General features: G+C 38.4%; 1 protein-coding gene across 1 annotated transcript; it reads right to left on the bottom strand.

The window, feature by feature from the left end:
• Window positions 1–8,062: 8,062 nt before the first annotated feature.
• LOC100958246 (olfactory receptor 4E2) lies at window positions 8,063–9,004 on the bottom strand. Its single transcript, XM_003803029.1, has one exon. The coding sequence runs from the start codon at window positions 9,002–9,004 to the stop codon at window positions 8,063–8,065; it is 942 nt and encodes a 313-aa protein (XP_003803077.1).
• Between the last annotated feature and the right edge of the window lie 4,604 nt (window positions 9,005–13,608).

A 13,608-nucleotide genomic window follows, 5' to 3' on the forward strand; every position in this document is an offset into this window, starting at 1 on the left:
AAGGTATAAAACAGTGGTTCTCAACCTTCCTAATGCCATGGCCTTTTAATATAGTTCCTGTGGGTCGTGACCCACAGGTTGAGAACCGCCGCATAAAAGATCAGAGCCAGGTTCTATGAGAGAATGTAGAAGTGACTATCTTTAGATTCAATGGTCAAGGAGGGCCTCTTCTGTGAGGAAGTTACATTTAAGCTAAGATAGTAAAAAATGAAAAGGAGCTAACCATGAGAAAAAGGAGGTGATGGACATTCTAGGCCATCCAAATGGTGGATGAAAAGACCCTATCTTGAGAAGGACCTTGGCTTGTTCCAAGAAGTTAACCATCAGTGTGATTACTGCTCAGACTGTAAGGTAGAGAGTGGCAAGGGAATGATATTGGAGAAGCAAAAAGAATCCTTCCATGTTCTCTTAAGTAGTTTGGAATCTTTTTCAGTAAAATGAGAAGCCACCAGAATGGTTTAAGCTTAGAAGTGGCATGAAATCATTCAGGTTTCAATACAGTTCTTGTAGTTACTATGTAGAGAATTCATTCAACTAAAAATTTAGTATTAAATATTTAATAGCCAGCCAATATTGCTCTAAAAGCTGGTAGAAAATAGCAACTTGAGTAAAACATGGTCTATAATCCAACAGCTTAAATCTAGTTGTGGTAGCCCAAATTGCAGCAGAGTGGCGTGGGCTAGGTGGACTGGGAGAATAGAGGATATTGCAGGCAATGGTATCTCATATTCATATATACAAAAGTATGTGGCACCTTGGGAATCAATAATTCATTCTGACCCCATCAATGAGAAAGGCATGTTTAAATGCAGCTGGGATTTCCCAGGCAATCAGTGGGAATGTGATCAATAAGCCTGAGATGAGTATTATTTCTGCCACAATACTCATATCATACTTTTTTTTTTTTTGAGACAGAATCTCACTTTGTCACTCTGGGTAAAGTGCCATGGTGTCATAGCAACCTTGAACTCTTGGGCTCAAGAGATCCTCTTGCCTCAGCCTCCCAAGAAGCTGAGGTAACAAACGCCCACCACAATGCCTGACTAGTTTTTCTATTTCTAGTAGAGATGGGAGTCTTGCTCTTGCTTAAACTGGTCTTGAACTCCTGAGCTCAAGCAATCTACCTGCCTCAGCCTCCCAGAGTGCTAGGATTATAGGTGTGAGCCACCGTGCCTGTCCCTCATCTCATACTTTTTAAGAGGAAAATTTTTATTTTTTCCAGGAAATGTGTTGGGAAGGAAATTCAAGCGATACAGCCATTTCAGTGATAGAGGCATGATTATGAAGGCATTCTGTAGGATTTTCTGGGTATTATAAATCAATTTCCAATAGTCAAAGTTAATAATTAATAGAGGAGTCTCTTGCTCCAAGATTACTCTTTGGATAGTATGAAACGATATTTATTTAGACTGGTTGGTGGAATAACTAAGTCTGAGAATTATAGAGTTTGTACAAAATAAATATTCTTTTATTATAAGCAATAACAGACATGAGAAATAGTTTTCTAAAGAGCCTGGATGGAATGACTTTGTGCAAGAATCAGCTGCACAGAGGAACTCATGCAATGTAACAGAGAAAATGATGTTCATGACAATCACTAACATTATAGCTGGTGAAACTATAACAAGTCAATGATGTCATATTTGCTTACTTTTTTTCATAGTAGCAAAATTTCTAACACTACCCATTTACAATCACATTAACATTCGCAACTCTCTGGGGAGGTAAAATAAAACATTTATTCTCTATTTCACAGAAAAGGCATTTCAGATTCAGAAATAAGACAAAAATGTTTAGTAATTAGTTATTCATTAAGTAGAAAGTAAAGAATAAAATGAAAATATCTCGACTTTTGGCTCTGTGGTTGATTTAAAGAGGATGGGGGAATCATTACAGATGATGTAAAATGGTTTTACACTGTAAATTGCACATGAACTTTGTAGACACCCTGTGTATATATATATGTGCATATATATGTAAATTTGTTCAGAAGATCTGTATTCAACACGTGAATTTCTCAGACTGTCCCATCTTCAATATAATAGAGTAATACACATATTGCTATAATACAAATAAACAAATAAGGAGTTGGGAATTTATTTCTGCCTTAAGATACTAATAGGTATGAATACCTGTGCAGATAAAAGGACAGAAAGTAAGGGTATAATTAGATTATTTTTCTAACTACCTATCTCTAACTAACTATTATTTTTCTATACACTAACATGTGTATAGTAGTGATATCTCAACTTCATTGAGAAGTTAAGATACCTACATTCCGATATATAGACTTAGGTTTATATGCAAATCATTGGAGACTGACAATATTCTACATGTTTATCAATTTGAAGTAACAATAGTTAGGCATTTTCATGAGCATTTCTCAGTTTGGGTAATAGACTGCTTCTGATTCCTTTGAAGCACTTTCTGTCATTTCACTCATTTATTACCTCTTAGAGTTAGTGGGTCTTTCACTCTGTACGGTGTGTCCCTATGATATGGATGTCCATATTGTCTTATCCAATTATCCAGAATCCTCATAAGCATTACATCTACAAGTTAGTAGAATATCATGAGACTAGTGACCCTCAGGCCCCAATCCATTCTAAATTCCTTTCAGAATAAGCAAAGAAAGATCATATATATTTTTACAACAGTCTTAAGTGAACTCTATTTCATTCCATTAACTTCATTAAAGTTGACATTTAACTATTTCATATGGCAACCACGCCTGGCCCCAACTGTGGTCTTTGGACCAGCAGCATCAGAATCACCTCAAAGCTTATTAGAAAGACAGAATCCACCTCAGCGCCTGTAGCTCAGTGGGTAAGGTGCCAGCAACATGCACCAGGGCTGGTGCATTCGAACCCAGTCCAAGCCTGCTAAACAAAAATGACAACAAAAACAAAAAATAGCTGGGCGTTGTGGCAGGCACCTGTAGTCCCAGCTACTTGGGAGACTGAAGCAAGAGAATTACTCATACCCAAGAGTTGGAGGTTGCTATGAGCTGTGATGCCATAACACTCTACTGAGAGTGAGGTAGTAAGACTCTATCTCAAAAAAAAAAAAAGAAAAGAAAAGAAATACAGAATACCACACCCTAGTCAAGACTTTATCAAAATTTCCACAGTAAAAAGATCCTCTGGTGGTTTATATACACACTATATTTGAGAGACACTCTTCTAGACCACTATGTGTTACAGGATGAAAAGAATCAATGTGGCCAGGCTCAGTGACTCACACTTGGAATCCTAACAGTCTGGGAGGCCAAGGTGGGTGGACTGCTTAAGCTCAGGAGTTCAAGACCAACCTGAGCAAGATCAAGACCCCTGTCTCTACTAAAAATAAGAAAAATAAGCCAGGCATTGTGGCTGGAGTCTGTAGTCCCAGTAACTCGGGAGACTGAAGCAAGAGGATGACTAGAACCCAAGAGTTTGAAGTCCTGTGAGCTGTAACACTAAGGCACTCTACCCAGGGTGACATACTGAGACTTTGTCTCAAAAAAAATAAAAAATCAATGTTAGAAGATGCAGATGGTGAGAATGACATGGAATCTATAATAGCCAGACTCAGGAGCTCAAAAGGAAAATAATGACCACAGCCTGGTGTCATATACCAGCACAAGATAAGGACCTCTCATGACCCAGTGCAAGGAGGGAGAGTTGACCTGAGTGGGAAATATGGAAGTGGGAAATAAGGAAGAAGGACAAACACAGAACAAAACACACACTAGACAAGAGATAGGATGGCATCGGGAGGACTGATGCAGCTGATAGCTTCAGCCAGCACCTGAACCCTTAAAACAGCTTTATTTATACAGTGTCTTAACAAGGCTGCATAAATCTTAACATATGGGGTAGAGATCATCCTTAAAGAGGAAAAACTGTACTTGCCGATAACAAGGACACATGAGCTACATGACTTCTGACAGGTGGAAAGAATGTTGTTAGAGGAGGAGAAGTGGCTGGGATCACTCCCTAAGCATTTTCCAAGCTGCCATCCACAGCCAGCTTTCCACAGCCTGGGGCCAGATGAGTCACTAGTGCTTTATACTAGCAGGATATTTCAGGTACCCACAGTTCCTTCTTTATTCTCTAACATCCTTGGGTCCCCGTTACTATCTAAGGCACAAAGTTATAAGAGTCATACATTGTAACATTTATGTAGATTCAAAAAAAAAGGATTCCCCCAGCTCTATACAGATCATGGATAAAAGAATACACCTCTCACTACCATTAAATAAAATCTTAAGTTTCCAATCTAGTCATTAAAACATGCTACAATTTTCATTTCCCCTCCCAGGCATATATCCCTTATCATATTCTGTTCATTTCATTCTTCACTCATAATTAATCCACACCTATTGGCTCTCAAGTTTCTTATATAACTTTGCTGTCTGAGTCCTTTTCTCTCTCTCCAGTGAAAACCTCCAGTTTCACTAGCACATTCCATCAAATGTTAAAAGAATAATAAAAATATTATATAATTTTTTCTGAAAACACACGAGGAAGAAACATTTACTAACTCATTTTATGAAGCCAATATTACTGATACCAAACTGAGACAAGACATTACAAGAATCATTGATATACGTATCAAAATATCACATGGACCCCAAAACTATGTACAACTATGATATATCAATAAAAAATACAAGAAAAAAATCAAATCAATAATCCCATGAACATAGGTTTAAATATGCTTAACAAAATACTAGCAAATTAAATTCAGCAATATTTGAAAAGGACAGTCCATTATAACTAAGTAAAGTTTATTCCAACAAAGAGGGGTGGGTTAACTTTAGAAAGCCAATCAATATAACTCGCCATATGTGTTAGTATGTTTGTGCTGCTATAACAAAATACCACAGGCTCGGCGCCTATAGCTCAACCGGCTAAGGCACCAGTCACGTACACCTAAGGTGGCGGGTTCGAATCCCCAGCCTGGACCCGCCAAACAACAATGACGGCTGCAACCAAAAAATAGCCGGGCGTTGTGGCGGGCACCTGTGGTCCCAGCTACTTGGGAGGCGGAGGCAGGAGACTCGCTTGAGCCCAGGAGTTGGAGGTTGCTGTGAGCTGTAATGCCACGGCACTCTACCCAGGGGGACAGCTTGAGGCTCTGTCTCAAAAAAAACAAAATACCACAGACTGGGTAAACTATAAGTAATGGAAATGTATTTCTTAAGAAAAGGTCTTAGTGGAGGGAGTTTACCCCTCTTGCCCTTCTGTCTCTTCCACCATATGAGGACACAGTTTTCCTCCTCATGAGAAGATGCAGCAACAAGTTACCCTCTTGGAAGCAGAGAGAGCAGCTGTACTGGACACTGAACTTGTCAGCATCTTGATCTTGGCCTTCCCCATTTTCAAAACTATAAGAAAGATTTAATTTTTTTTCCTTATCAATATATGTATATTTAATAATGATACCTTGTAAGTCGTAAGTGTCACTTTCAAGGCCAGCGCTAGACTTTTTGCCGCCACTATAAAATATAAATAATATGGGTATTGTCTGCTAAATTCATGAAATAAATAAATAAATTACTTACCTAAGTTAACTGAATAGCTGATTTGTTGACATCACTTGTTTAACTAGCACTAGCACGCAGTACGTGTGTATGGTCTGAGAGACAGTTACAAAATGTTTTTCTCATTGACAATGCCAAAAAATGCCATTGTTCATTAAGTCCAAACAATGGTGGTGGAATTCTAACAACTGATCAACAGTGCGAACTTTGATAAGCAGTTCTTGATAATCAGTTCTCAACGATTATTTGTTATTATTAAAGTTTAACATTCTAAAATTAACAAAAATAATATAAAACTCATATCCTGGTGAAATAGCCACATGGCAGCCGAAAACCATATATTCCCTTCCTGTTCTCCCTCTGTTCCCTAGCTTGTTGGGCATTCTTTCCAAAAATTGGGACTTTTTAAAAATGCCACAGGACACAGGACAAATTGTTAAAAATTGGGACTGTCCCACCAAAAGCGGGACATCTGGTCACCTTAGACTAGAGGTGCATGTCACCAGGCCCAGCTAATTAATTAATTATTTTTTTGAGACAGTCTCAAGCTGTCTCCCTGGGTAGAGTGCTGTGGCATCACAGCTCACAGCAACCTCAAACTCTTGGGTTTAAGCGATTTTCTTGCCTTGCCTCCCAAGTAGCTAGGACTATGGGCGCCCACCACAATGCCTGGCTTTTTTGTTGTTGTTGTTGTTGCAGTTGTCATTGTTGTTTTAGTTGGCCCGGGCCAGGATCAAACCCACCACCCTTGGTGTATGTGGCTGGTGCTCTACCCACTAAGCTACAGGTGCCACCCTAATTATTTATTTTAATTCTTTTTTTTTTTCCTGTAAAAATGGAATCTTGCTATGTTGCTCAGGCTGGCCTTGAACTCCTGTCTTCAAGGGATCCTCTTGTCTCAGTGTCCCATAGTGCTGAAATTACAAGCCTGAACCACTGTGCCTATGCCTATGATAATTTTGAGTTTACTTTATATATTTCATATGGTGTGGGATAAAGGTTGAGATTTATTATTTTATCTATCTGGTAGATCAAGTACCATTTGAAAAGATTATTCTTTCCCCATTGAATTATCTTGGCATGTATGTTTAAAATAATGGATGCTTTACATCTGAATTTATTCTTTGGATTCTTAATTTTGTTCCATTGATTAATATTATATATCTTGGTTATTTTAGCTTCATAGTACATATTGAAATTGTGTAGTATGAGCCCTTAAGGTTCTTTTTCAAAATTGTTTTGCTATCTCAGATCCTTTGCATTTTCACATACATTTTAGAAAAAACATGTCTACTTTTACAAAGGAAAATGCTGAAACTTACATTGGGATTGAATTGACTCTGTAGATCAATCTAATGAACATCTTAGACATATTCAACCTCCCATCTATGGAATGGAATATTTCTTTATTTAGGTCTTCTTTAATTTAATTTTTCTCAGCAATGTTAGTCATTTTCATCTGTAATAATACATATTTTATTAATTTTACCTTAATAAAGTTAATTTTTAAAATAATTTGTTTATAAAGTATTTTTATTTATTTTTTGGGGGGAGTGACAGAGTCTCACCATGGTCCCCTTGGTAGAGTGTTATGACGTCACAGCTCACAGCAACCTGAAACTCTTGGGCTTAAGCGACTCTCCTGCCTCAGTCTCCCAAGTAACCAGGACCACAGGTCCCTGCCACAACACCTGGCCATCTTTTTGTTGCAGTCGTCATTGTTGTTTAGCTGACCCAGGCTGGGTTCAAACCTGTCAGCCTGGGTGTATGTGGCTAGCACCTTAACCACTATGTTATGGGTGCCAAGCCTATAAAGTATTTTTTTATTAAGTCATAGCTATATGCATTAATGCAATCGTGGGGTACAATGTGCTGGTTTTAGATACAATTTGAAATATTTTCATCTGGTTAACATAGACTTCACCATATTTTCTTAGTTACATGTTAAGACATTTATATTTTACACTGAGTAAATTTAACATGTACTCTTGTAAGATGCACTGTAGATGCAGTCCCAGTATTTTTTTAATTATTTATACATAGCCACCTTGATTTTGTCAAAAGTACTACAAAAAACACATATGATAATAAGAGAATCATATTCAAAAGCAACAAATTTTAACTCAATATAAATAAGTAAAGGCTTAGTAATACAATTTAAAAATATTTTTGAAAGTAAAACCAAAACCATTACAATTTATAAAACGCAAGTATTGCTCCCTGATGGCAATAACCCACAAAACAGCATGAATCAAAAGCATAGCTGCTCACAGGGGTGCCCATTCCTGCAACTGAGACTGCGCTGAGTTCCCCAAATTGTAATATTTTACTGGTCGAACAGAAGCCTTCTTCAAACATTCCTGGGTTCTTTTTCCTTCCAGGTTCTACAATAATCTTTTCCTTAATTCTTAATAATTCCCTGTCTCTAAGCTGAAGTCTAACCTGCTTCAGGCCATTTTACAGAACGATTTTGACTTCCTTTTTGCTCTCTCTCTAAGAATGTGGCCACAGTTATATCTGCAATCCCAGTTCCTATCATGTATAAGATTTCATGAAAAATACTTGTCTCTGCCTGAGCTGCTTCATGGCACTTTTTACCTCCTCATTCCTTAAGGTGTAAATGAGGGGATTTAGCAAAGGGGTAACCACTGTGTAGAAGACAGAGATCACCTTGTCCATGGAGAAGCTGGTGTCTGGCCGAGTGTAGATGAAGATACATGGCCCAAAGAAGAGAGCAACCACCATGAAGTGGGCAGAGCAAGTAGACAGGGCTTTCCGGCGCCCTTTAGCTGACTTTTTTCGAAGAGAAACCAGGATAACCATATAGGAGGTAACCAAAGCCAAGAAACAAGTGAGGGAGATGGTTCCACTATTGGACACAATCAGCACTCCCGTGAGGTACGTATCCGTGCAGGCCAGCTTGATGACAGGAGGCACATCACAGAAGTAGCTATTAATAATGTTGGGGCCACAATAAGGTAAACGAATGGTCAAGAAGGTCTGCACTAGTGAGTGAACAGTAGCCCCGATCCAAAAAGCAAAGACAAGCTCTAGGCAGACTCTCATGTTCATCACATTGGGGTAGTGTAATGGAGTACAGATAGCTGCATATCGATCATAAGCCATGATAGTCAACAGAAAGATCTCAGCACAGGCGAAAAGATGTAGGAAGAAGAGCTGTGCAATGCAGTTGTCAAAGGGAATGGTCTTTCTCTCTGAAAGCAAATCCTTCAGCATCTTGGGCACAGTGACAGATGAATGGCAGATGTCAATAAAGGACAGATTGCTCAGGAAGAAATACATGGGGGTATGGAGACGTGGAGTAAAGATTATGGTAATGACAATGAGCATATTCCCCAAAAGGATTAGCACATAAGTCACTGAGAATGCATTGAAAAACAGTATCTCCAACATCCAGTTATTAGTGAGTCCCAAGAAGATAAATTCAGTCACTCTTGTTCGGTTGAAAGTGCCCATGCCGTCACCTTTGGGGGAAGCTTCAGGGAAAATGAAAGCCAATTCACCTTTAATATTATAGGAATGAAACCAACTGAAATAATTTTATATTTCTATCTGAATTGCTTACTTACTGTCAGAGAATATAAATTATAAACCAGTTAAATAATAATTGTTAACATTGCGTATTAGGAGCCATGCCAGACACTTCATGTACAGCATTCTGCTTAACCACAACCACACTAAGGCATAGGCATCATTGTTTTGGTCTTTTGTGTGAGATCAGTGAGCCTTGATGAGCACAAATAAATTGCCCAAAACACTTACCCATTATTAGTTGGCTCTTTCAACTAATCCACTGATAATATCAAATTAATATTCTAAAACCCACAACTTCCAGCTAAAATCATTCAATATTTGACTTCTCCTATCAAAGTAAATGCACATTCAAAACCTGCAACAATCTGATACATGCTTATTTTTCCAGCCTAGTGTCCTTTCATTTTCCTCCTGTGTATTCATCTCACCAGCCAAGCAAGTCACTATCCTCCAGGCGTATTACTTCCACTTATTGTCCAAAATCTTTGTGTTTATTTATTCTTTTCCTTCTGCTCATAAAACAGCTTCTCTAATCAAATGTGTCCAACTTACTTCATTTTGACTCTGAAAATATTATTTATCATTTACTTTCTCTGTGCAATTGGCTGAGCATGGTAGCTCACACCTGTAATCCTAACACTCTGGTTGACAGAGGCAGGAGAATTACTTGAGCTCAAAAAGAGTTTGAGACCAGCCTGAACAAGAGAGAAAAGCTATCACTAGAAAAAAATAGAAAAATTGGCTGGGTGTGGTCATGGTGGTTCATACCTACAGTCCCTGTTGCTCCAGAGGGAGGCTGAAGCAGGAGGATCACGTGAGCTATGACAAATGCCACTGTAATCTAGCCAGGGTGACATGATAGAGGGAGACTCTGTCTCAGAAAAAGAAAAGGAAATTTTCCTAACACCATCTTTTATGATCTTTAACTATAAAAGAAAGTAAGATATTTCTTTTTGCTCCCCATTAAACTAAAATTTTGTTAAAAAGTAATAACCGCACACGAATTATCTCTTGCAGCACTCAGCAGATGCCTTGTACACCATAGATATATATGTATATTTTTTTAATTGAACTTCTTAAGTAGCCTGAAAACAAATCCAATCCTTCCTTCACACTGGAGCTAATAAGTTACTTAAGAAACTTAATTCTTTAAATTGTTTGATATGATTTGACCCCTAGGAGATAGTTATAAAATCCATTACTTCCTCATTCCCCCATTTCAGCCTGGGGAATCTTTGCTATTTCCTCAGAGATACCCAAACCCTACCTTTCTCTGCCTCTTCTATTTCCACCTAAACTCTCTTTCAGGACAAGTTTCGACTGTTGGCAAAGACAAACGTAGAGAAGGTATTTTTGCCAAGAGGAACCTGATTTTCCATTATAGTAGATCATTATTCTTTTAGCCTCAAATGAATTTTCAAAATTCTGAGCTGCCAAGATCTTGCATAGATGGATCTGGTATCAGAGACCTGCCTACATCAGTGGAATGCCAGGGGCTTAAATCCTAAAAAACAGACAAGGTAAATGCTCATACAAACATACTCTAAATTTTGGCAGGTTGATATCCCAAATAAAATAGAATGCAGTTAAAGTCCAGAAATGTTCTATGACTTGCCCAGCCTTTGCATGGCAGGATTGGACTCTGTCCCAGTTCTCCTGCCCCTTGGTCTTTCCATTACTTAACTATTAGCTGCAGAGAGCTGAGTTAGATTAATTCCTAAATCTCTTAGTATATTAAACTTAGGGTTTTAAAAAAGTTTTATTCTTTACAACATATTGAATTCAGTTTCTTTTTTATAGATTTGATTCTTCACAGTGTAAGTTGCAAAACAGGGGGAAAAAACTCTAAGGAAGGAAACTAAAGTTTCAGAGGTGAAAGTTGTTTGGGGTAAAAACCAAATGATGTCCTTGCCTCTGCATACAGAGAAAGCATTCAACATCACATCTCCATATGTTACTAATAATATTACAGACACGTAGTCATGGAACATTGTGTCCCAGAAAGTGACCCTTTTGGTAGGAGAGCCAAGAGAAGCAGAGCTACCATGCCTCAATTATAGTCTTCCATGTATTATCCAGAACAGCCCAAATCTAATATGCAAGCCGACTGCCAGAGCACAGACCTTCTTTGATGATAGTTGAGGACTTCCATTGGTCAGAGAAACAAGCAAAGACTACATGATCATCAGCCAGTAAAAATTATTTCATCTTTCTTTGGAAGGTTGTACTGTATTCAACAACATTCATCCCCTAAACATTTGCAAGGAGCTGCTATATTCTAAGCACTCTGCTAGGGATTCCAATACAAAGAAGCATAAGGAAGTGATGGCCTTGATCTCCTTCCAACCCCGAAACTCCATAATCCTATGACATTTTTTCTAGGAAAAAGAAACAAATGCTGTGGCAAAGCATAAAGGTGACAAGTCATAATCCCAGATATCTTGAAGAATCCTGGAGGGTGTGTATATTTGTGTTAGGTGTTTGTGTGTCTGTGTAGGTGTCTGTGTATGTAGGTGCCTTTGTAGAGAGCAACACAATGAAAAAGTAAGCTGACTCCTCCTGCAGAAGAGAGGCTAAAGTAACTCACAAAAGTTAAAATGCCTGCTATTAAACTTTTCAACACACACTTAAGCAACATATCAGAGAAGTGGTTGAGATAGTCTTGCTCAGTACGTGCACATATAAGCACACATCTGCAGACCCAAAAGCCCACCAAGCAACACAAGAGTATGACCCAATTGCCTAATCCTTTGCCCACCAAAGTGTCTTCACACTTTGCAACTCTGTTGCAAAAAAAAAAAAAAAAAAAAAATCTATTTCCAGACTGCCTTCAGACTCAAGACTGTAACACTGACTCCTTCTAGACTTTCCAATCTGCTAGCTTGCCATACAGACTTCAGACCTTCCAAACCACAGTCTCATAATTTCATGAGCCAGTTCCTTAAATCAAATAAATCTCTCTCTCTCTCTCTCTCTCTCTCTCTCTCTCCCCCCATATATAGATATATACACATATATACACATACACACACTTATACATACTGTATATACAATTGATCCTTGAACAATACAGGTTTGAACTGCATGGGTCCACTTAAATATGGAGTATTTTCAAAATAAGTGCAGAACAAAAATACAGCATTCCTAAGATTTGAAAGCCATGTATATGGAGGGCCAATTTTCACATAGACAAGCTCTGCAAGGCTAACTGCGGGACTTTGGTATGTGCAGATTTGGTTATATGCTGGGGTCCTGTAACCAATCTTCCACATGCATTGAGATACCACTACATGATATATATGTTTAACCTTGTATCTTACGTATATATAAACCTGTTGACTCTGTTTCTCTGGAGGGAATACAATTACCTTCTTTGCAGATCTTAAAGATGAGAATGTGGTAAAGTTTAGGTGTACATGGGGAGACTACCTTTCATTTTCACACTTGGAGATAAACTTCCCTTGAAGAGCCTGTTATCTCCTCTCTTCCTCCCTTAACACCCACCTTGAATAAGTAACAATAATTAACACTTTATAAAGGTGAGGCAGGGAGAGCTAAACTCAGTGTTATCAATCAAATCAGTCAACCCATTGGTTCTACTAATCTTTGGCTCTCTTTTAAAGTTGGAAGCAGGCTTGCCAATAGTGTCTCATGCCGGTAATCCTAGCACTCTGGGAGGCCAAGGCAGACTGATGGCTTGAGCTCATGAGTTTGAGACAAGCCTGAGCAAGAGTGAGACACACACACACACACACACCCCATCTCTACTAAAAATACAATTAGTCAGGTATTGTGGCAGGTGCCTGTAGTCCCAGCTATGCAGGAGGCTGAGGCAGGAGGATCACCTAAACCCAGATGTTTAAGGTTGCTGTGAGCTAGGCTGACACCATGGCACTCTAGCCAGAGGCAACAGAGACTCTGGGTCAAAAAACAAAAAAAAAAAATTCAAAGCAATAGTCTTCATGTATAATTGGTGACATCTGTTTATAGATAAAAACTACTTACCTCACTGTTTAAATTTCCCAGCTTACCATCTACTCCATACCTCCTCTAATGATTTGATTCTCCTCTTATATTGGATAACAGAAGTGTAGGGTATGAAATTATAGGGCACAGGATTCTGCACAAGATAAATTTCAGGCTTGAAAGCTTTGGGATTTTTATCAATTGACATAGGATTTTGAAGTGATCATCTCATGACTTGCCGTCAAGGAATACTCAGGGGTATTATTTAAAGTTTTCCATTTCAATGTATTTCCTGTTATTAGTCTGACGCATTTAGCAATTTAATAAATTGATAATAAATGCAACAACCTGCAAATATGGAAGAACTCCAAATCTTTGGCAATTAGCACGATGTCAGTTTAGCCACTGTAATAACCACTGCAACACACACTGGGGATTCAAAATTCTTAGACAAATGAAACTTCACCCACAGATACTAAGTAAATTGGTACCAGCTTATAGGCATTTAGGATGCCTGATATGCAGCCTGGAACTATCTTGGTTTCTAGAAATATCTGACT

Source organism: Otolemur garnettii, unplaced genomic scaffold (genome assembly GCF_000181295.1).
Source record: "Otolemur garnettii isolate 467f Iridium unplaced genomic scaffold, OtoGar3 scaffold00276, whole genome shotgun sequence".
Taxonomy (NCBI): domain Eukaryota; kingdom Metazoa; phylum Chordata; class Mammalia; order Primates; family Galagidae; genus Otolemur; species Otolemur garnettii.